Raw genomic sequence first — 25,062 nt, forward strand, 5'->3', positions numbered from 1 at the left:
AGTACAGCGAGTAGAGGCAGGTGTACCCATGTAGAAAGAAGAGAAGGGTCAGAAAGTGATGTCAAGAGAATGGCCTCCCCAAGGCCTGACTGGACCTTCTGGCTGGGGACCTGGGAGAGCTCTATGGGAAAACCCTCACCCTGAAACCAATCCTAAATACCCAAAAGTATGAGAACCAGAACCAGAAGATTTTGCTTTGTCAATCCTATGCCATTTGACCAAGATGAAACAAGGCTCTGAGCTCACTGTTACAAGAAGAGTGTAGGATTTTGCCAAAAATGAAGAATAGGTATTCACTGTCACTTTCTCTACTGGGTCACTGCTAGACTAAAATGGTACCCCTGACATGTCACAGCTCCACACAGCAGAGCCTTCAACTGGGGTCTTAGCACCTTCTGTACGCCCTTGGCCAGGGACTTTGTATGGCCAGCAACCAACACAGATATATGTGGGGATCCTGCTCTGATTCAGCCCTCTTAGAAATTTCTCTTCATTAGATGAATTAAATTCTGTTCCTTTGTTCTTTTTTACACAGGACCAATTTCTCTATCACCATCTGCTTTGCCCTATTAGATCATTTCTGAATTTTTTATTTCTTGCAGTATTGGAGCCCCTGATTCAATGAGGGTATTCTGCCCATGGTCTGTTGGTGGGAAAGACTGTGAAGAATCACCCAGGTGTTCCTACTCTATTCTACTTCATCCTCATAAATCACAAGGCATACGCTGTGTTGGAGAAAACCAGATTCTTTGGTTGCTTAAAGATTTTGTGAAAGGAGAGAAAATCTGACATAATAGGAAGTCCCTAAAAGAACAGGAGAGGTAGATGGTGAGGTTGGGGCTCCTGAGATTTTTAGTGGGATGATACATGTGGATGTCTTTGATCTTTGATCGCTTTTCATAGAGGAAGCTACCTGAGTTGTGACTGGCATCTCCATATTTTCTTTCTTTCTTTTTTTTTTTTTTTTTAAGATTTTATTTATTTATTTGACAGAGAGAGAGATCACAAGTAGACAGAGAGGCAGGCAGAGAGAGAGAGGGAAGCAGGCTCCCCGCTAAGCAGAGAGCCGGATGCGGGGCTCCATCCCAGGACCCTGAGATCATGACCCGAGCGGAAGGCAGCGGCTCAACCCACTGAGCCACCCAGGCGCCCCTCCATATTTTCTTTCTAGATCCTATCACTCATGAAAGTTAGCTCTGGCTTATACTCAGCCCTGGAATTTCATACACCCCACTTCTTCCTGTTCCCCTTTTGATTGATTTCTAGGATAGACTCCTAATGAGAAAATCCCGAGTTTATTTGCTTCATAGACATGCTTGGATTTTCTTGAGAGTTCTAGAAATGTTGAAGATGGCAAATGAGAGAGAGGGATGAAAGGAGCTTTCTTTTGGATTTGGGCAATGAAAATTTTAGAGGACAATTTTTGCAGGGGTACTGATTTGGGAGATTATTTGCAAAACCGGTTTTTAATGACCTATAGTGTCTTTGAGATGCAGTGAGTGATAAAGAAAAAATCCACACCCAAGAGGCCATAGGGTGTGGCCAGCTCCTCTGTCTGCCCCCAACAACCAACACCTTTTTTTGCAGAGAATTGTCTGCCTCCCTGAAGATGAAAATCAATGACTTAGAAACTGATTAAACAATCCAAATAGCAACTGATAAATGGATTAACTCTCTATAATGTAATTCTGCGAGCTTTTGTCTTCTGCCTTCCCCAGGTAAGTTTTTCTATTCCTGGAGGCAAAGCAGAGGCATGGAGGAAGCGAAGGCCAGAGGGAATCATATTAAAGTGGGTGAATCCGTTTATCACTTACTGTCTGGATGGTATTTCTGCTCACATATCTGCTTCCTTTTACAGATTCGTACCCTACGGGACCCTGATTAATGTTAGCCAGTAAATAATGAAAGATAGCAGCAGACATTGGGTATAGTGAGGAGGAAGATACCCCCGTGGTTTAGGCTGATCCCATAAACAGGCAGACTTTTCTTCTTAGTTGCAAACAGGGAGTGTTCATGTGACAAATGAATCTCCACAATAGGGATCAAAAAACAGGAGAATGGAGGCATTTCTCCCCATGCAAAGAAACCTGTCCAAGCTATTTCAGCCAGCCCCTAGAACTGAGAATGATCTCAGTGCTTGAGAATGTGCCATTCTCACAAGCTTTGTTTTTAAAGATCACTTCCCACCATTCTTCTTTGCCTTTGGGTAAGGACCTTGGGCAGGGTGGCTTAGGAAGGTCTTGAGCCTCAAGGCGCGCTCACCAACTCACCATTCAACTTATCTTTGGCAAGAGGCTGAGCTGAGTGCCCAGGTCTGGTTCTAGTCTCTTGAAGTTTGCTGGTTAACTCTGGGTTCTCTCCACACACGTGAGTCTGGACTTCAGGGAGATGAGGCTGAACAAGAGTGGACCTTTGTGTACCTGGCAAGATGTTCATCAGAGTCCCCAGAAGCATCTTCAGTGTCCTTCCTGGAAATGACTACCATCAGTTCTTCTTTGTTTTCATTTTCAGGGACGGAAGGAATACCTCCCAAACAAGAGCATCTTTCCCAAGGGCAAAACCTAGACATTGCCCATTCTCTCTACCACTCATCCCACCACTGTTTATGGTTGCTACCTGCTGTTTGAGGCCTGAGCCCTGAGGGCTGGTTGTTCAAAGATGAGAGAAGTTGACTTGACTAGTAGGCCTTCTGGATGCTTTGTTCATCCAGAAAATGCGATCAGAGGAGCAAGGTAGTTTCTATAAAAAAATATTGCAAATATTGCAGAAGTTAAACTAAACTCTGGATAGCTTGCAAGGGATTAAAACTATTGAGTTGAATGTGTGCCCGGGTGGCTCAGTTGGTTGAGCGACTGCCTTCAATGCAAGTCATGATCCTGGAGTCCCAGGATCAAGTCCCACATCAGGAATCCCTGCTCAGTGGGGGTTCTGCTTCTCCTTCTGACCTTCCCCCTCTCATTACCTCTTTCTCGCAAATAAATAAATAAAATCTTTAAAGAAAAGGAACTATCGAGCTGAAGAGGATCAAAAAGAAAACATAGCGCAAGGGCCAGTAGAAACGCACGTCAGCCTAAAATCAGATTTTTTTCCTTTTAATGTTTCTATAGCCCAGAAAGGACCAGATGGGACAGTCATTCCCAACAACTACTGTGACTTCTGCTTGGGGGGCTCTAACATGAACAAGAAGAGTGGACGGCCTGAAGAGCTGGTGTCCTGTGCAGACTGTGGACGCTCTGGTGAGTGTGGCCCCTTCTTGCATCTGTGCCTATAGAGCGGGAGCTGTTTCACTTGTATCCCTCCGCCATCTTGTGTTGGGGCTGGAGGGTGGAGTGGAGAAGAGGTGGTGGTGATTCTGAGTGCAGAGGAGTTTTCAGGTCATTTTGATATTTTTCTTCTTTGAGTCTTAAGAACCAAAAGTTGTGCCCTGGGATGTAGGAAGAGGGGAAAGGAGATTTTGACTCGTCTGGCCTCTCCACGAGGTGGATATTTCTTTGTGTGTATTGTCGTGGACAACAGTGAGGGAATGTCTGAGAAACACCTAGAGACACAGGCAATATGCTTCCTTGAATCAGATGGTGTGTACCTAACACAGAGATGTGTGTGTCCTATGGACGTGCCTGGGGCAGACTGGAAGAGTGTGGAAACAGGAATGTAGGGAAAGCAGCTATGTCTTGAACTGTGGGAGTCTGAAACCCTGGGGCTCAAGGGAAGCTGGGTGAAGACCACCTCCATTGGCCGCGAATCCCATTTTCTCATATAAAACAGACAAAAGAGACCCTGATAGATCAAGGGGGCCAAAGGTCAGGTGTTCTCCGGGCTGATTTGGAGTCGACTTGTTATGTTTTGAAATTTTCATCTTTGAGTTCTCCAAAGACTAAAGTGACAAAAACAGATTTGGGTCTTATTCTCTCATTCTTAAACTGAGTTCAGGCCTTCAAGTTTTGTTTAAGATGTTTCATTTTGCAATTCTAACCAAACCATTATCTTTGGCTGGTTGTGGCTGGTTGGTGTGACCTACTTTTCTTATTGTTTGATGTACTAGTGAAGCCAAAAGCACAAGGTAGGGAGGAGAAATGATCTCAGGTTCATCTTTAGTCTGACCCAGCTCTGACCAGTGGGTGAGATGCTGTTCGGCTGGGTGGCTGGTGTAAGCAGTGAGAAGCCACTTCTCCTTCCCTTATTTCTCCCTAAGGTCTTTTCTGCTCCAAGGCCTGGGAGATGGACTGAGGTGACCACACCTGGGTTTACTATAACAACTCAGTTCTTCCCTTGCAAACCTGAACTTCCGTCCTTTTATATTTGATGTTGAAGTTGTTTAGGGTTCCAGATTGACTTGAGTAGCAAATCTGTAATTGGAAAAGGGCTGTGATCTCTATTGCACATACCCTCAACACTGAGCTCTTAAGGACCTGACCGGGTGCCCATCATGTTCATTTGTTTTCCAAACATGATACCTCACGTTGAACTCTTTACTCTGCCAGGGCTAGCTTAGAGGAGAGGGCTCACGTGACAGTGCACTCTGGGTTTTAAATACTTAAAGTGAATAGTTTTAGAAATAATTAAAGAAAACGAAACAAGTGAAATTCAATTCAGTGTTTTTTAAAAGCAAACGATCAGACAAAGTCTCTATCGCCAGAAGCAAAGTCACCTGGCAGAGCGATATTCTAGGCAGAACGTGATGGACTGTTCTGGTTTGGGGTGCATTAGAAAGGGCAGCTTCAGAATGCTCACTGCAAGCTGCTTGAATCTTCTTTTTTTCTTCCCTACGAACAATGGGGTACTTGGATCTGATCCATGGGGGACCAGAAGTGGGGAGTTGGTATTGTCTATCCAAAGCCCCTCTCCTCGCAGCCTTTATTCAGCGTTCCTCCACCCAACCCTCCACCCCCCGCCACCCCTCTCAACCCAAGATCATCTGCTGTGTGACTCAGGGGCTATTTGATACCAGCCTAGGTATTCTCATTGCATTTGCCGATTTTGGTGGATGATTTAGTCAAGGTCTAACTCCGATGCTCCTGAAATAGTCAGCACCTTGGGAATAAACAGGTGGCATTAGCCCATGAGACATGCTTGTGAAGGCAGGTGGGCGAATACTTCTCTAGGGCCTCCTTGGAGTCCTTCCAAGGAAGAGTGTGAAGTTCAGAAAAACTGTCTTTCCCTTCCCATCTTCCCCGCTACTGCTGTTTCCTGGGGAGAAAATGAGATTCTTGAAATTGACACCATAAGTGAAAGAAACACTGTGACCTCATTCTGGGCCGGTCCTGGGTCCCATTTACAGTGTGAATAAGTTTAAACCTGAGTTCTCTAGATTTCAGGACACTATATTTTATTAGGCTTTTGAAACCCCTAATTCCTGCTTTTTTGGTGCTCTGAGTTAGACTGGACAACTCTGGACTTTGTGGAGTCACAAAGACCTGGGTGTGTTTAGTGGCTGGAGGGTGTGTGTGTGTGTTTGTGTGTGAGTGTGCACGTGTGCACGCGTGTGCACACAGGTGTGTATGTGCACCCGGGTGCACATACGTGAGTGCAGATCCCTGAAGTTTCCTCCAGTCGTTAAAGAAAACGAGAGACTCTTCTATTGCCTACCGCTTGTCAGACTTTGCAACTTCTCGCTTTCAGTGCAAACGAACTACATGCTCTAAGTGCAGAACTGAAAGGGTGCCATAAGAATGGGATTAGAAACGGGTACAAATAAAAATAAAACGGATGGAGGCTTGACCATCTCGAATGGGTTATCCGACAGTAATACCTTTGTAAAGCTACTGTCAAAGCGAAGGACAAACAGTGTTCCAGGAAACACCAACTGAAAACACCAAAGAAATACCAACCAGGCTTAAAAACCACTAAGGCAACTCCTTATCTGGGGCGGGGCTGAGCGGGCATGCATGCGTATGTGTGCGGACAGAAGAGGAGGACAGACTGCGGTTGAATCTGTCACCGGCAGAGCTGTGGACACATGCATTATCGTAGAGATGGTGCCTTTCTGGGGCGGGAGGAATCCTTTTCCCCCGAAATGTTGGCTTTGTCCCGTGACCCTTGAATCCCAGTCGTCGGGTGATGCCCCCAGCTAATCCCTTTTGGTGTGAAAGGGCTTTTGGTCTTGCTATTAAGAGTAACTAACGTAAGAATGTAATAAGAATATTAATAATGCTGTCTGTTGCTTAACCCATGTGCTGATATATTCATCATACATGTCAGCTCATTTGGGAGGAGAAGGCAGGAAGGAGGAGGCCACGGCCGCAGCACGCACCACGGAGGACTTATTCGGTTCCACGTCAGAAAGTGACACGTCAACTTTCCACGGCTTTGATGAGGACGATTTGGAAGAGCCTCGCTCCTGCCGAGGACGCCGCAGTGGTCGGGGTTCGCCCCCAGCAGATAAAAAGGGCAGTTGCTAAACCCACGGGACAGACTCTCTGGGCAACTAGCCGTCGCCCTCTGACTTTGGTCACTATTTTGGGTCTGATATACATTTTTTTTTTTTTTTTAAATGAAAGTCAACTTTAGGTTCTCCCTTCATCCTTGCTTTTTCCCTCTCTCTTTCCACACGCATCCTTCCCGCCCCCTGGCCCCCGTGTCTTGGGTAGGTACAACAGGAGCACAAACTACTGAAACAAAACAGAACAAAAGAGCAGGGTAACAGTCCTTCCGAGAGATGCCATCATGACGTGCTGTTCATTTTCCGTAGAAATGGGAAGTGAGGTGGATCGTCTCTCTTTGGGGGAGGTGGGCGTGGGGTGGGGAATCTTTTTGACACGAGCCGAGTCAATTTCCTCACGTTTCCTATTTATTGGCAAAGCGAAGAGAGGAGGAACATTGGGTTTGGAAACAAAGAATGAATAACATTAAAATGATTATTTATGTGTTCTAGCTATTATTAGAAATGGACCTTTTTTTTCTTGAGAGAGAGAGAGAGAGAGAGAGAGAGAAGGGAAATCAAAGCAATGGAAGCGATATCCTGCTTGGGAGAGAGCCGCTGGGGGAGGGATTGATTCAAGGACACCTAGTCGGGAGGATTTCCTCGCTGGGAGATGGTGACACTTCCGCACCCCACGGAGCGTGCGGCTCCCTGCAGCAGACCCCCTCCCCATTTCTGCTCCCTGACCTTTCCATCTTCCTCCCTGCTTGCGAGAGAATGTCAGCAGCTCCTGGGAAGTCTGGGCCTCCGCGTGTGGCCTCCCTCCAGTGCCTGGGCCCCGCCTGCCAGCGCCTCCTGGGCTCCTCCCGGCACCAGCATAGCCGTGGTGTCGTCCCTGGGCTTCTCCTCACTTTCCTTCTGGTGAAGAGCAATTTCCAAACACAAGAACGGAATACAAACAGAAAGTCACGGACTTGGCAGTGACAAAGCAACCCGAGGCCGCGCTCACGGACGGAAGGATGATACCTCACAGTATACGTCCCTCTCCCCTGGCCCCTGTTGACAGACATAAATTCCCGTTGGATGATCAAGTCTCCCGTGTTTCTTCTTCTATTTTTTTTTTTTTTTATAGTGCCCTCCAGGCACTTTGTTTTATGTTTCCAATAGCACCTCCTGAAATAAACCAAAGCAACACTTGTTCAAGGTCCCTGGGGTGATGGAGAGGACCGTTCACCTTGTTGGCAGTCCCAAGAAGGAACAGCTGTGCAGTCCTAGTTCAAAGGTACGTGTCAGCTGGCCTGTCTTACAGGGAGGGCAAAACCATCATAGTTGTTTTCTGTTGTTGTTGTTTTTTGTTAGCTAGTTTGTTTTTTTCTTTCCTTCTTTCCTTTTCCTCCCCTGGCTTGTCTTTTGTTTTCCTGGGCTCACACCCCCAGTATCGGGTGTGGCTACGGGTGTAGAGTGTCTTCCCTCCGGCCCTCTGCTTCCTGTGTGTGCATGCTTCCCTATGTGAGCCTGGGCCTAGTGTGGCAACGGAGGCTTGCTTGGACTGTGGGAGGGGCCCCGTGCGGAGAATGGTGGGCTTCTGGCTTCTGGCTTCAACCATAAGAGAAAAGTGGCTGGGGAAGTGCTTGGCTCCCTCTGCCTTCCTTGGCTGCAGCTGGTGGGTGGAGCCCAGGGATCTGAGGCTGGGGCTGGCTGCTATACTTGGGTGGAATGAAAGAGTGTGGCCACCGGGGTCTGCATGTCTAGGGCGGTGTTCCTTCCTCCATGGACCGACTTAGCTGCCAAAGGGATGAGTCCACATTAAAGAGGACCTCTGATTAGGAAAACACTCAACTGCGCTGATCTGAAGATCCTAAACTTCCACTAAGTGTGGTCAGGGTCTCCGGCTTCCATGAGAGCACAGGTCCAGAGACACGGGTACTGCCATGGGGCGTGGGTTGGGAGAGCCAAGTAGCCGCCACCCAGGCAACAGGCTGCTTCTAAGTGTCTGGGAAGATCTACTTTGACAATCCAGGCTTTGGGAATCTTCATGAATGAGACCTCTCATGAAAATAAACAAACCCACTGAACAAAAGCCAAGACTAAGCAAAGAAACCCGCGAATGGACCCTTTGTGCTTCCCTGGTAGCCTGAGACAGAAAGAACTTCTACTTTTCTCCTGCTTGAAGTGTGTAAGTGCTGGCCTGGGCATTTGCTCTCATTTGTGAGAGAATGACAGGAATACCCTCATCCATTTGTGGGATGTCCTGCCTGGTCTCTGTGTGGCCTTGCTCCTAGAGAATAGGGGATAAACCCTCCATGGTGTAATATTCCTGTCCTGCATGCTCACCTGTGTGAAGAAGCCCACATAGTTGGTTCCCGTTGACTTCTGCTAAGGGGGTACAACCCGTTCTTGCTGTCCTTCTCCTTGTCATCTGTTCTGTCGCTTTGACTTAGATGTCGGATTCATAGCGTTGCAACTTGCTCTCATTGGTGAAGTGTGAGCTTCTATGTTAATAAAAATATGTCCAACCAATCTATACGATCATTTGAAATCTGTGTAGTTGTTTGTAGTCGTAACATTTTCAATGGCAGCTTGCCTTTGAACTTGAAACTAAACAAAAACCCCAAAACTTAATTTAAATTCTAAAAAGCCACCTAATTTCAGAGTCTAGCTTGGAGTTCTAAAGGAGAACCAAAAGGAAGACCTGTCTAACAAGGCAACGTCCCATTGGAAAGATTTATCCGAGGGTGGCTCTTGCTTCTCTATTTTAATTTTACGAGCAGAGCCTGATCTTCAGTTTATCCTTTTGGGGGTAGTAGACGTTCTCTTCTTTCTCAGTTGGTGCAACCAACCAAGCATGGTAAACATATCCTAGCATGGCCTGAGCCCCTTGGTCTCACCTTGCGTATGGTATCTTCCAACAGACTCAGAATTTACATGCTTTCAAAAAAAAAAAAAAAAAAGAAGAAGAAGAAACCAGAGGGGACTTTGAAGATGATCAAGTTCAAATTTTCCACTTTTCAGCTGAGAAAGATCAATCCAGAGAGGTTGAGTGAGGTTTGAGGGAGTAGAGTGAACGTGGCTTTGAAAACAAATGTCTTAAGGTGAAGGAAGGAAACTCAGAGGAGGCACAGGAGGAGGAAGCTGACTGTTGTGGGTTTCCGAACGCCTGCACGGTTGATGTTATGCCTTTGCCCCCCTTTCTCTCTATAACAACCACCGACGTTCATGTACCCACCAGGCATTGTTCTGAGTGCTTTCCCTAGGACAGTTCCTTGAGCCTCATGATTACCCCAGGAGGTAGGTGCTTATATTAGTTTACAGATATGGAATCTGAGGCTTAACGCTAAGGTTCAGGGATGTCCTAAGGCCTCCCAGTTAACAAGGCATCTGATTTTGATCCCTGGCAGTGTGACTCCAGGACCTGTATTCCTTTATTATTGTTCTGTGGTACCACTTTCATGGTCCTATATATGGAATATAGAAATATATGAAATAGACCCATATCTATTTTTTAATTTTTTATTTATAATTTTTAAAAGTTTGGATATCATTAGTTTATTATAAAAGAGAGACGGAAATTCTTTACATGGTGAGAGAGTTCAGAATTCAGTGGAATGGCAGCTTCCTGTGATGCCTTTTCAATAGTGACTTTTTTTTCCAATCTACGTATTTCCCAACAATGTCACGCATCGCCTCTAAATAAAAACTAATCCTTGTCATCTAGAACTATTTTCGTGCCTCTGTATCTTGGGGGAAGAACTTTATTTCCAACTTTCATGCTGACTGGCTGAATCTTTCCACCCCTTCCTTTAGAGCCTGAGCCAACAAGCTAGTACAGTTGTTGACAATACTTTTCCTTGATTTTTTCTGGAATCAGAATGCCTCCTTTGGTTATGGTTTTGGCTGCACTTCTTTCAACTAATGCTCCTTTTCCAACTACTACCTGGTCAAAAAGGGGAAGATATAGAAAGGTAGGTAAGTAGTTAGATAGGCCTTGCTTTTTCTCAGGTCCAATCAAAGAAAGGGGTGTTGTAATGAATATAGCTTTGAAAGATAACCTTATTAAAGACAATTTTAAAATGGAAAAGTAAACAATTAGATCCCCCAAAAGACAATTCCAGTTGAAATTCTGTGCAGAATATTGCAGAGAACTCATCTTCTTTCTAAACTATCAATTCTAGACATTCCCTCCTGACTGAGGTCTATTAGGAACAAAGCCTTTTTTTTTTTTTTTTTTTCTTTTTTTGGTGACCTCAGGAGTTGTAAGAGATGTGCCAGCAGTCAACACATCTATCATTTTGTTGTTGCTCTTGTTAAATAAGTGTCACTACTCAAATTCAATATAAAAGAAATTACGATCATCAAGATGAAAAAGATCTGACTAGCATCCTTTGTCCTCAGCTCAGGAAAACACCACCGAAAGTGCTTCAGACGTGTCACCAAAGTTTCCAAGTCTTAGCCCAAAGATAGGAAAACCAAAGATACAGAACTTTCTAAATTTGTTACAACCTTCCAATCCCCTGGGGAGAACTGTTGATGTAAAAGCGATGACTGTTGTTGTCTGTCTGATGTTTTTTTCCCACCTAGAACAATCTAATCCTTTATTTCTGTTACTGAGACTGTGTTGAGAACAGGTCCTGTAACCCTGGGAGTGAGAAATACACTTTTAATTTTTTAAAGGTACTTTAAAGTCAGTAAAGCAATTTGCTACTGGTATTTTAGAGAGAAGGATTTAATAAAAATATGATGTTCGCATCCATTGTACCCCTTTAAACCTTCCTGCTTACTTTGCATCTCTCTGCCCACCTAATGGGCTGCGGCCCGATATTGCCTTTAGATAGTACTTGAGGGAACACAAGATCATTATTCGGGGAGAGAACTAAAAGCTGTTTGGAGGTAGTCACTTCATGGTGGAATAAAACTAATTAATATTATCCCAATATGCCTCCTGTTACATCTGATGAATATGATCTTAAACTTGTACTTAAAGTTTGAGCAGCTTCATGTAGTAGGAATTTTTCTGCAGGAGATTTTGTTTAGCGTTTGGAAGTGAAGTTAATTGTGTTATAAATTCTTGGAGTGAGGCATTTTTGATCCCAACGGGTAGAAAACTAGAGTAGAAATAAAAAGTTCTGGGTTCTGGACCCAGTCCCTGTGTGAATTTGTTGCCATGAACCTCTGCCTCAGTTTCTCTATCCTTAGTATGTGGATGTTTCTTACCCTATCATAATATATAACCAAGATTTTCTCATGATGATTCTTAAAACCCCATGTGGGATAGGATAGATGTCATTCGTTGTCATGTTACTGATGAGGAGACAGACTGACCACATTAGGTAACTGAAGTTCCAGCCTCGGTAAGCAGTGTTCGGATCTTCTGATAATCTTTTCTCATTCTGGACTGACTTCTCCTGTAGATTGCAGTTTTGAGATTTATTGAGTAAAATCAGTGAAGCTTTTGCAGTCTTTCATTCAAGACTTCCTCGGATTGAGAGGAGGTATTTGATGCTGTAAAAATAAAACAAGACAGAGCAGAATCACATTAGAGTCCTGCTGAGACAGAGCAACGTTGAAGTTCTTGTGAACTTCCCCAAGGAACTGAGGTTGAGCTTTTTTTTTTTTTTTTTTTTTTTTTTTTTAAAGATTTTATTTATTATTTATTTGACAGAGAGAGAGAAATCACAAGTAGGCAGAGAGTCAGGCAGAGAGAGAGAGAGAGAAGCAGGCTCCCGCTGAGCAAAGAGCCCGATGCGGGGCTCGATCCCAGGACACTGAGATCATGACCTGAGCCGAAGGCAGTGGCTTAATCCACTGAGCCACCCAGGCGCCCGAGGTTGAGCTTCTTAAACGGGCAGTGTTTTGGTGGTGACATCAGGGCAGGGGTGAGGGTGGGTGGGGTGAATGGCAGGGAGTGAACACTTCACAAGCCCAAGTGCTTCTAACACTGAAGAATTGAATTATATGATACTGTTTTGGACAATAAAAGTGATTTCTGGCCATTTTCTCAAAAAAACAGTACAGGAAAAACCATTCTGCTTGATTGATTTACAGAATACCGAGAATGATGGAAGAACACTGTCAGAACTGAATTATTAGCTAAAAAGCATTGTCAGTTAGGTTTTCAAAGTATCTTCATACTGGCCTTCAACCAATGAGGAAGGCCTAAAAATTGTTAATTTTGAAATAATTTCAGATTTACAAGAAACTCATGCAAAAAAACACAAAGAATTCTTATGTACTCTTGGATTCTTCAAATAATCTCAATAAATGGATCATGATCAGGAAATTAATATTGATGCAATACTTCCCCATCTATAGACCTTATTCAAATTGTGTCAAGAGTCTCACTAATAATGTCCTTTTTCTGGTCCAGGATTGATGTAGGATCACATGTTGTATTTAGTTGTCATGTCGTCATAAAGTCCTTTAATCTGGAGTAGTTAGTTCCAGAGTCTGTCTGTGTCTTTCATACTGTGAAGCTAGTCAATTCCTAGGAAGCCCTTCTCTTTGGGATTGTGTACTATTTCCTAAGGGCTACAGTCGGGTTATGAATTTGGGTAAGAGTACCATAGAAATGGTGTTGCATCCTTCTCAGGCCTCGTATGAGGGGGCAGTGTTTTGGTGGTGACATCAGGGCAGGGGTGAGGGTGGGTGGGGTGAATGGCAGGGAGTGAACACTTCACAAGCCCAAGTGCTTCTAACACTGAAGATTTATCCCATGATTGGTGACTCCGACATATGTCCTTTCAGCTCAGGTTCAGGCTGGTATATTTATATACTTTGCACAATAATATTTTCATTTATATATGCCTTTGTTTATTTGGCGACTAGCGTCTGAATAACAGTGGACTGTGTATGACTGTTCAGCTCTGTGAAGGATAGGCTGAAGTTAAACATGGGACCAATGGATTTGGTGTCCTCCGGAGTTTTGGCAATCCAGGTGGGCAGAGCAGATAGTCACAAGTAGTTGAAAAATGTGTGAGAGCATCATGGCCTGATATGTGATTTTTTTTTTTTTTTTTGCTGGGGATCACAGTAGCCACGGAGATTTTCTTAGAGTGCTTATTACAACATGACTGTAGTCTTTCCCATCAAACAGATGGTGTGTTCCTTGAGGGCAAAGATGATGTCACTCGTGTCCTTTGGACAGTGCCTGACGCCATTGTGCCATAATTATTTGTTGAAATAAACTGAGAACTGAGCAATGTTTCTGAGCTAATTAGTAGAAAGGTTTAGTGTCTCATTCCATACATGGTGGATGTTCAATAAATACCGTGGACAGACAGGTTAGAGAGGACATATCTGGACACAGTATCTATTGGTCAAGTCAGAGGAGGACTGGTTCTCCAGGAGCCAGTGAGGTAGTGATGGGGGTGGGAGGGCAGGAGGGAGAATGAAGGTGTGAGGAGAGGGGTAAGGGGAATGTTGAAGATGTGTGTAGAGATGGAAAGGTAGCTTCCTTGAAGGGGATTGAAAGCAGAAGACTGAGAGGCAGTGAGACATTTTCGATGGCCTGCGTTTTGCCCAGCCAGAGGAAATGAAGGAGGAAATGGATGTTAGGAGGACAAGGTTGAGAACCAACCAGCTGTTTTCTAGGTTGCTTCAGTGGGGGCAAATCAGAATGTGTGTGTGTGTGTGTGTGTGTGTGTGTGTGCGCGCGCGCGTGTGTGTGTGTGTGTGTTGAGGGGTCAAGGATGGAAATTTGAGGAAATTGAAAGGGCATGAGGGTATGGTATGCGATGGACTCACTAAAAGAGTGGTAGATGGTTTCTGACTGGAGGGGTTGCAGGCACTGAGAGAGGCACAGAAAGACTCCTGCAAGGGAGTGAAAATTTGGGTGCCCAGTAAGGGACCACTTGGCAGGCACCTGTGGGAGGTTTGAACGCCAACTAGTTTTATCAGTGGAGTGAAGGGGCTAGAGGCAGGAGAGATAGCGAAAGGATGAGCACTAGGGCAGGGGACTACAGTCTGGGAGAGGGCACTGGGCAAGCAGACTTGAGAGGCGAGACCGTGGGAGGGCATGGGTTGGGACTCAGGGGAACGAAAGAGGAGCAGATGGAGGGGGAGGTCTTGGTGGTGGGTAGAGGTGAGGTTCTTCTCAGCCTCCATCTGAAACCATTAAGTAGACAGATAGAGTCTCCGTCTTGGAGGCATCTGTAACAGTCCTGTACCCCTGAGCCCTGAGCAATGACTTGGGTATTAGAAAGAAAGATGGATGGCGGCAGAGGGCGGGTGGTGTTCAACTGAGCAGCTCATTTGGTTTTGAACTTTGGTCCTTGGTTGCCTTGGCCATTTTCAAGTTGGGCCCCTCCTTCCTCCCCCTCCCCCAGCCTAACATGTAACATGACCTATTTAGGGGTGCCCACCTCTGCTCTCTGCTTCTGGTGTGAAATGTGATAGTACTCGGTTGTATTCCTTTGTGTGGAATACTCCATTCCAAAGACTGAAATAACTTAGCAGATTTCATTTCAGCTAGAAGTAAAATCCACTCCTGGTGGGTACTCATCCAGGCTGATAGACCCATCAGGTCTGAACTGCCACTAGGTTCCAAGGCTGACATTTGGGATCACTGGGCTAGTTGAGAACGCGAATGAATCTTTGGGCTTGGGTCCCTTCCTGAGTGATTCTGATAGCCTGGAATCATTTGGGGTGGGGTTGAGGGTATGTGCATGAAGGCTGAGGGCCCAATGGGGGTATCTGTTGGGGCTTTTGTCACTGCCACTGGTCCTACACCCTAGAACTACACATTTCCACTTAGGTGACAGGCAGACCGATTGCACTGGAATGGTCCTTCTGGGGTCTTTTAATAGCAGAAAGATTCAGCAAACCAAGCAGAGGAGAAAGAACAATAGATTTTGCCAGCTCCCAGTTTTACCTACTCCACCACCTAGGGACTGAAAATCCCGCTGTGTTCCTCGCTGTTTCTCGTGTCCTCTGGTTGCCCCAGGCGCAGATGGCCTGCCCCATCGCTGGCTGATCTCGTGCTGCCGGTGCTTGCGGCACAGGAGACGCCAGCCTGGCTCTCCTTGCACAGAGCTGTGGGCTCATGCGCATGGCCATAGGTAGTAACGTTCTCAACCTTCCTTCTTTTGTTTTTTCTTTTCAACTCATTTCATTGCCATCACCCCCTTAATTTGAATCTTTCCTTTTTTTAGATAGTTGTCCTGTACTGTTGTTTTGTTTTATCTTTCATTGCCTTTCCCTCTGCAGTCAACTCTCTGACCTGGGGACTCCCGCATCCTCCAAGCAAGCCATTTCCGAAGAAGGTGACAAGAAGCCACGTTGATTTACGCCTCCTCCTCCTCCTCTTCCTCTTCCCTTGCCTGGCCCCCTCCTGAGCGTGTGTTTCAGCCAACACAGGAGCCTGGATTGTGGAAAAGCCTCTACTGCGACTCAGCTCAGCTCAGAGAAGTCTTGGGAATGGCCTAAGTTTGTGCAATAAGAAGATTTTTTTCCCTTTTTTAAAATTCTTCATTACATTTTCTTTGAGTGTCTGTGAGAAAGTACCCAGGTCAGACTGGAATTGCTCTACAATAGAAATAACTGAACACGAACAAACTGATGAAAAAAAAAAAAAAAGAGTTAACTATTTTATTTATTTCAATATTTAAAAGAAAAAGTGCTGACGTGGCACCGTATTTTTGTTTAAAGTACCTTCTACTTCGAAAGTTAAAAGCAATTTTGTGAAGACACGAAATCAAAAGAGTACTTAATGTAAAATAAAGACTGCCTATTAACTCTAAGGAAAAATACCCCACATTTTTAATAAGAAAATAAAGATCAACTCTGCTCTCTCAGGCTTTTAAAAAAGCCATTCATGTATGTGCTTTAGGTATTTTTATTTCTGCGAGTTGGTAAGTGAGGAGTGATTGTTTTTTTTTTTTTTTTTTCCCCTTCTTCAAAATTCTGTTGAAAGTGTTGGTGATGTTATATGGTTATGTGTTAAGACGTGACAGAAATAAATTAGCCACAAAGGCTATCAGGAGTCTCTCCACTCCTGCCCCTCCCCCCAAAAACCCCCTCTCCCCGCCCCCTCCCCGTTAGCGATCCCCATTTATCTGGATGTCAAGAAGCAGCTCTCCTTCTGGTCGTCCTGTCTGATGAGGCCTAGTTCAGAAAGGAATTCCATCTAGTGATTAACCGTATCTCTGCGAATGCCACATTTTCAAACACAGAGAGCTTTGTTTTAAAATAATGCAGTGAAGAGAGAGAGAGAGAGAGAGAGAGAAGGACGACAAAATATACATCAGCTGAGGTGATACTCACTTGGTCGCCCAACAGCTTCCAGAGGAGACTGGCAGAGGGAGCCTTCTGCTGATCTGGCTTTGGGGGGCCTAATGTTCTAGAGTGTCCCCAGGGGCAAGGAAGGCCAACCTGAGTGACAGAAGCCTCAAGCTCAGTTGCTCTTGGGGGTGAAGGAGAAAGGTGCTAACGTGTTCCCTTGTGGCCATGTGGGTGACAGTGAACGTGATGGCTATGAAATGTCATTCATCTCTGTGTCTGTGGCCTAGCAGAGGAGCCGGGCTGACTGGCTGGGCCGCTCCGTTCTACTGCAGGTCTTCTGTGTGCCCACGTTCTTGACCTTGTCTCACTTGCGAACAGTCATCATCATGAACGCACAGTCTAATGCCGGATACACCCTCATCAGCAAGTCCTTGAGTTTCAGTGTTACTGAAATGGGTCTGAGCTTGCGAATCTCTCTTGCCTTTGAGAGGGGAGATTGGATGGCACAGACGTCCTGCTAGCCCCTTCAGCTTTCTCATTGAAGGCCAGTCCCGAGGGGAGCTCACGGAGAGCGTCTTTGTATACTTCTGAAGCCCTTTTCGGTGACATTTTCTGATAGAAAAGGTCCCTTTTCAAAATGCTAATAATTATAATAATAACCCACTCTCCAACCAACTCCCGCAAGTTATAATGTGTAGAATTGTGATAAAGCTTTGCATAATGTAGGGTTTGTATCAAATTTGTGTAAGTTCCTGTTAAATAAAAGCCTGTTTCCAATGCTCCTATAGCATCTCTGTAAATTTTGCTTTACTGACCTCATCCTACTTGAGTTTGACTTTCATACCGTCTTGAAAGGCTTCTGCCCATTTTCACGCCCAAGGTGTGTTGAACCTTATTGTTTTATTCAGAAGTGGAGTGCAGAATGGTGGTTGCCGCTGGCTCGGCTGACAGGTGGTTGGTTTGGGAAGTGAATGGTGCCAGTACCTGGTGTCTGTGTCCAGAGTTACTGTCATCGACCCATCGTCACCACGGCCATTGTCACTCTCTCCATGGAGAAGCTCTTTACGTGTCCAGACTTGATATACCTGTCGAATGATGCTGATATATCTGGGCCAAGAATAGTTTGGCATAAGAACGCAAGATTTAGTGTGTGCTTGGAAAAATCTGGGAAGTGCTTGAGAAGTGCTCTCGGTATAGTGTCCCCATGCTGCCAATCGGTACCGCTGTCAACCAGACCCTATGACAGGTCTCTTCTTGTGTGTGGAAGTGAATACTTTTCTTGGTTGGGTGCTCTAGGTCAGGTGGAACCAGACCAGCCTTTCAGGCCATGTCTTGTCCTCTGAGCATTGTCACATTGTGACATTTATTATGGGCATATAAGTTTCCCTAGCAGTTAAAAGCTGCCCCCACCCATGTACTCTCCTTAGAGTTTTGTTCTCTTTTCATTGTCATATAATACGCATTATATAATATGTACCATTTTAATGTTCAGTAGCATTAAGTGCATTCACACTGTTGGACAACCATCACCTCTGTCCATCTCCAGAACTTTTTCATCTTCTCCAATGGGAACTCTGTGCCTGTTAAATAGAACTAAATCCTCATTCTCTCCTCTCTTGAGCCCCTGGCTACCCCTATTCTACTTTCTGTCTCTGTGAACAAGGCTGCTCTAGGTATCTCATATAAGTGAAGACATACGGTATTTGTCTTTTAGTGACGACCTTATTTCTCTTAGCATGATGTCTTCAGGGTTATCTCTGTTGTGGCAGGTGGCAGGATGTCCTTCCTTAAGGCTGAGTGACATTCCATGGTATGCATACACCACATTTTATTTATCCACTCATCTGTTGATAGATACTCAGTGTAAATCGCTTTTTCACATTTATTATGTTATCACCCAGTTCCTATAGTGACTTAAATTTGAGACACTAGATACAATTCAGAGGTCACCAATGGGATTAAATATCTTCTTAGGACGGAAATTGCACCTGAAGCCTTCCTTCTAATTTGTGACCTAGAAAAGGGGACCTTGATTCTGGTGAGCAAACATTTTCTCTGTGTAAAGTAGATCTTACCCCGTGACATAGGCTCTCTTTGTAGGTATTGTCTTTGGGCTGCTTTTAGGGATAAGATGTCTAGCGTGCAGCTGTAGTACCAGTGCAAATAACAAGGATTAGAGGGGACCCAGTAGAGTCATTTGTCTTTAATGGTGGACCATGAGGTTAGGGAGTGCCTTTTTCAAATGATAGTGAGTTGTTGGCAAAGGGTGCATGCAGTTTATTTCTGTAGAGGGTCACTGATCAAGAGAGAGGTGGAAAGTATACACGTGAGCCAAAGAATGAGAAAGAGAAAAATCACTTTCCTCATCCATTTGGAAATATATTAGCTCCTGTCAAAGGTTAGTTCTGGGGTCAAATTCAGATGCCTACAGAGCAGGTATCTTCAGTGAGTGAAGCAGGCCAGGCATGAGAAAATTAGCAGAGCCAGGGAAAGGAGGCAGCCCTTGACACTCAACCTTAGGACATGTGGAGACCCTAGGCAGAGGGAGGGAGTATATGGAGCCAGAGAGCACCTACACTTTGAATGGGACAGCTTCTACCAGCTCAAGGGATACTACCAGCAGGTATGGGGCTTAGAGTTCTCGGGCCCCAGGTTTTTCGAGAGGGACCAAAAATTCAGAAATTTTGGTGAGATCTCCCCAAAATGTTGGTAGTAAATTGAAAACACTGAAAATCAGTTTTGTGTGGACAAGACTATGAGTGTGTATCAGACACCCTTTGATGACTTTGGGACAGCCTTCCCCAAGGGCTCCAGTCTAGGTAAGGTTGAAGTTGAGGATGGAATGCCTTGACCAAACTCCTTCGCTTCACCAATGGATGTGTCTAATGGTAACCTGACTTAGAATTGTTATGTGCTGGGCATGGGCCTCTGGGTTGGTCTCTGGATGGAGCCAGGTCATTATTGAGCACATTAGGAATTCAGAATGAAATTCTAGTAGAAGATATTACCCTATCCAGTCCCCCTCCCTCTGCATGTAAATGAAAGGGTTTCTCTTTAAAACCCTGGGTGGGACTATACAGTTTAAAGATATATATATATATATATATATATATATATATATATACACAGATATATATCTGTATACAGATATATATATATATATCTAGATATATATATATATATCTGTATACAGATATATATCTGTGTATATATATATACAGATATCTATATATATATACAGATATATATATCTGTATAGTTTATATAAATATATATATGATATATATCATATAATATATATTATATATACATATATATATATACTTTTCATATCCATTTAAAGATTATATGTATATTTTTAAAGATTTTATTTATTTCAGAGAGAGAGAAATCTTGCACATGAAAGAACATGCAAACTTGGGGTGGGGGAAGGGGCAGAGGAAGAAGCAGAATCCTGCTGAGCAAGGAGCTCAATGCAGGGTTTGATCCCAGTACCCTGGGATCATGACCTGAGCCGAAGGTAGATGCTTAACTGACTGAGCCACCTAGGCACTTCAAAGATACGGTTTTTATTCCTTGTCTTTATTTTACTTTATTCTTACAGCTGACCAGTCCTCTGTTAAATCTAACAGTCATCTGTTAGTTCACATTGCTTATACCCTTCTCTTCTTTTCTGAGATTTCCAAATTACTCCATGTGACTAGAACTCAGTTATAGTTTTATTGTATCCCCAAAAGAGCAAATTTAGAACTAACTTTGATTATAAGAAATATATATTTGAAAAGTATATTAGAAAAGTATATATATATATATATAAAAGTATATAAAGTATATATATTTATATACATATCAAAAAGTATATATATATAAATATAAATGTGTGTGTATATATATATATATATTTTTTTTTTAAATTAGAGAGAGAGAGGGAGCTGGGGAGAGGCAAAGGGAGAGGGAAAGAGAGAATCATAAGCAGGCTCAGTGGCCAGTGCCCAGCCTGACATGGGACTTGATCTTATGACCCTGAGATCATGACCTTAAGCCAAAATCAAGAGTCAGAAATTTACCTGAATGAGCCCCTCAGGTTCCCCTAAGTAAATATATATTTTACAAAGCGTTCTCTGAAATGAGATGCATAGAAGATATAAAATACTGAAAAGAAATAAAAATTCTGGAGAAATATACATATTTATATTATATATATTATTTATACATAAATATATACATTAAAGATTTTATTTATTTGAGAGAGAGAGAGAAAGAGCATGGGGCAAGCCGAAGGGGAGGGAGAGGGACAAGCAGACCCCACATCGAGCGCAGAGCCCAACGCGGGCGCTTGACCACAGGACCCTGAGATCATGAGCTGAGCAGAAACTAAAAATTGGATGCCCAACCAATGGAGCCACCCAGGTGCCCTGGGGTTAATGTATATTTTGTATAAAAATATATATGTCACCCCAGTATATATATATACTTAAATTTTTCTTAAGTATTTCACATCTTATATGCATCTTATTTCAGAAGACACTACAACGGAGAAGATATTTCATGTGAAGTAGCATATACAAAAACCAGTCACTTGGGTCAGGGTTGTTTTCTTGCTTTCTTTCCTTTGGTCCAGATGAGGAGAAGGCTATTCCGAATAAGTAGTTTGTTTTCCCTTTGCTTTATAACAGGGACTCTGTAAACTTTTCCTGTAAAGGGCCAGATAGTAAATATTTCGGCTTTGCAGTCCCGATGTCTGTTGCCCCGATTCAGGTCTGGGGTTGTAGCATGAAAGCAGCCACGGACAATATATAAAAGAATGGGCACGGCCGTCTTCCTATAAAACTTGATTTATAGAAATAAGCAGCTCACTGGTCCGATTTGGCCCGTGGGCCATAGTTTGCTGATCCTGACTCAGAGAGTATTATACTGTTAAATTGGGGGGTAGCAGTGGTGACATTTAAGGCCTTTTCTAAACATCAGGGCTCAGAGAAGAATTTCACATCACCAGGGGAAGGGCAAAAGGTGCATTTCATGATCAGTAGCGTAAGCTGTATTGAGGCCCATATCCAAAAATGTTTTTGAGCCAAAATATTCGATCACAAGATGTTAGAAAGCCATTAAGTTTTCTAGTTTTGGTGCCGAGTCCAGACGACAATAGTATGGTGCTTACCACAACTACCTGTGAATAATCCAGCCAGTTGACGTCCTCGCTATACATAATGGTGACTTTTGGAGGTGAAATGACTAACATCATTCATCTCTACCGACTTAAGTATGAAAAAGGGCCAAATTTAAAATAGCTGAATTCAGGCAAATGGCTCCTAGGAGCTAAGGTCATGATTTGGGTACAAGGTAAATGATAAAGGACATATTTAGTAGAGCCCAGCTTGGGCGGCGTGGGGTTGCTGCAGTTAAATAAATGGCCTCTTTCCGCTCCCCCAATGGCTGTGGCTCCCTGAAGTCGTTAGTGATTAGGGGTGTTGAGGTTGTCGCTGAGGTGCATGTCTACCTAAGAGCTCCGACGCTTGTGGTCACATTCAGAATCAGAACACTCCTTCCACTCAGCACCTCCCAGCCCAAAAAACTGATGAGTGATCGTCTTTCCTAAATGGTAATGAAGATTCCTGATGCCACACCTACTACAGAATCCAAACCTTCTTGCAAGTGAGTGTGGGATGGTCCTGACGGGCCGGTCATGCTAGGAAGCAGCGACCTTCCAAAATTTAACTAAGAGATGCTCTTCAGCCAGTGTGAGAGGACACTCCCTTGTTCTGAGAGAATGAGTCGCTTTTCAGAAGTCAGGGTGTGTGTTAGGGGTGCTTATTGCTAAGTTCCCTAAATTACTTCCAAGTTTTCTTAATAGGGTTCAGGTTTGCAATCAGTGTGTTGTATGTCTGCTCCATTTCCTCCAAGTTCCACCCTGTGATCATACCCAAGGTCACCCAGATGTTCGCTTTTAGGCATTGACTAGAATGAGAAAGATTCTAGTGAGAAAACAGTATGTTTTATATTTTGAATAAATATGGCTCAAGGAGCACAACCCCTTGGTTACCTGATCTTTCCTTCCACCAGAATAGGAACTATTTTGGTGAGAGGTGGTAACAGTGGCCAGCAATGGTTTAGTACACGCTTGACTGATGTGATTACGGTGACTATGCTGTTAGGGATCACCTGGCAAGACACCGTCGTCACAGATGGACCTGGAAGTTCTAGCGGAACTGGCTGAAGGAGCAGCATGCTGTTTAGTTTTAAATTAGCGAGATGCCAGGCTGTGTTATACTGGGTACAATGTGCAAGGGCTGGCAAGTGCTTCTCCACATCTCCTTAATATTTGACACCACTGTGTTTGAATGCACTGAAAATAACTGGGAAAACCAAAAAGTACAGAAAAGAATCTTAGCATTAATTAAAGGGATGAATAATAGAGCCCTTTAAGAAAAGGCGAAAGGATTTGGGGTTAACTTGGGGAAGAGGATTGGGGCCACTTAATAACTATCATTATGTGCATCACTGAGACAAAAGACGATGATCTTTTGGGTCTCTAGAGAGGACAAGAGAAGTTGGGGCTGACAAACAGTTCCTTTGACATCAAGAATTTGTGACTATTGAGGCTGATCTGACCTCACTGATAGCCAAACACTTGTGCGTAGGAGTTAGGGGTGTGGGCTAGATGGTCTCTCAGGTCTCGCCAAGTTTGGCAGTGCTCTGAATTGTAGTTGGGGAACCTGCAAGGTTGGTGTCTGACTCACCACCCAGGACTGGGGAGGCATGGGGAGAACTGGTCTTATGAATGCATATTGTGATCATGAACCAAAATTACATTTCCAGGCTTGTTCCTATTCATACGGAAGCAATGTCACAGGGCTGTGTGGGGACTTCCATTGTTTGGGTAATGCGAGACACCAGCTGGAAAGTGAATGCTGTGGCAAGAGACGTTTTCCTCCAGAGAAATGTTAAATATTAAAAACCGAACAGCGAGAAGCAACTGGAAAGGACAGTAAGGCCGAAAGGCCCCAGGAGAAAATAGTTTTGCTGACAACTCCATCTGAGTTCTGAGTTCCAAGCCAGTTCTTATCTCACTGGGCTCCCCCATGCCCAGCATCATCATCGGGGCACAGAGTTCGTCCTTGCTCGTAGGACCCAGATATGATTCTCAACTTGATTTTGGTTGAATAACTTCACCAATATTCATGGTTGTCTGCTCCCCTCTCCCCAACTTTGTAGGTAGGGGAAGAAAGGTCTTATTAAAAGATAATTTTATATTTATATGTATGAAACAAAAACTCTGTTGGGAAAGGCTGTGGTCAGGCTTCTTTCTATATTAACTTAGAAAAGAACTTTTATTGTTTTGCTCTATGTTTGATTTGAAGATGTAGGAGGGATTGTACTGTAATTGTTGGTGTATGAAGTCAACTTTCTGAGGACCTGAAATGTAAAACAGGCTGGGAATGGGGAGAGCTTGTGTAAGAATGGGTGAAGGAAGGATGTGACGAGTTTTTGGCTTTAACGCTTAGGCTGAAATTTCTCCTTGGCTGAGTGATGGGTTCAAAGAGACTGGCAGTTTCCAATCCTGAGATGTTCTTTAGTTAAAATAGATTGTTTTCCCTCTGTAGACATCAACCTTTTTGTCCGTAATTGAGAAACAGATCAATATATTTTGGCCACATACTGTTACTTTGTATAATGACCCTCCAGTTATTGGTTTGCTTTATTCTCCTGATCAATTAATCAAACACTTATTGAATGTCTTCTATGTTTCAATCCCATGCTTAGTTTTGCAGGGTATGAAAGAGAAGCAAAGGGGAGTTGAAACAAACTTCTCGGGGGTACTTTCTGTGTACTATCCCCAATAGGCTTCTTATAGATGTTAGCTTGTTAAAGCCATCTATCAGTCTTTTCAGGTTCAGATTCCTATTCTTATTTCACAGATATGGAAGTTGAGGCTCAGGGAGATTGAGTTGACAATGGCAGTTGTCATAGCAGGTAATGTCTGATCTTTCCAATCGAGGATTTTCTGCCTCTGGCCCTCTCCACTGTTTAAGTCATCTTTTCTGTTCATGGAGAGAGGAGACAGGTGGCTACCATATTATTCAAGATGAGACCATTTATAATTAAGTGCCAAGTTGGTACAAAATGTGAGTGCCATACGGGTTGAGCGAAGGGGGTGGAAGTAGCGGGACCATGAGTACAGTTGGGGTGAGCAAAGAGAAGACAGGCCATTGAACGTGGGATGTACCTGAGCTAAAGCTCAGAGGTGTAAACTGCACGGTGGCGTTGCAGGCAGAGTGAAGTGAGCCTGAGTGGAGTTGGGGAAGGTCCTGGGCTGTGGAGAGAAGTCAGAGGAATGCACAGAGCAGCCATTTCTTGGTGAGGCTGGATCCACAATGCTGGAAACAGGAACAATGAATGGGATGTTTGGGATGGCTATGTGAGGACAGCCAAGCTCCACATCTAGAAATTTGGGTTCATATACTCTTCCCTACCAGACTGTCTTTGACCCT

General features: G+C 44.0%; 1 protein-coding gene across 8 annotated transcripts in view; it reads left to right on the forward strand.

Annotated features, from left to right (window-relative positions):
* DPF3 (double PHD fingers 3) overlaps positions 1-25,062 on the forward strand; it is a 298,094-nt gene that overhangs the window by 230,195 nt on the left and 42,837 nt on the right. For 4 of the 8 annotated variants that reach the window (XM_059182919.1, XM_059182916.1, XM_059182918.1 and 1 more), the window contains exon 8: positions 3,108-3,236. In XM_059182919.1, the coding sequence (XP_059038902.1) occupies positions 3,108-3,236 (129 nt within the window). Of the gene's footprint in view, positions 1-3,107; positions 3,237-6,198; positions 7,641-15,559; positions 17,353-25,062 lie in introns of those variants that run through there. The other 4 variants (XR_009355845.1, XR_009355844.1, XM_059182921.1 and 1 more) reach the window with 4 other exon arrangements.

The sequence above is a fragment of the Mustela lutreola genome, chromosome 7, assembly GCF_030435805.1.
Source record: "Mustela lutreola isolate mMusLut2 chromosome 7, mMusLut2.pri, whole genome shotgun sequence".
Classification (NCBI taxonomy): Eukaryota; Metazoa; Chordata; class Mammalia; order Carnivora; family Mustelidae; genus Mustela; species Mustela lutreola.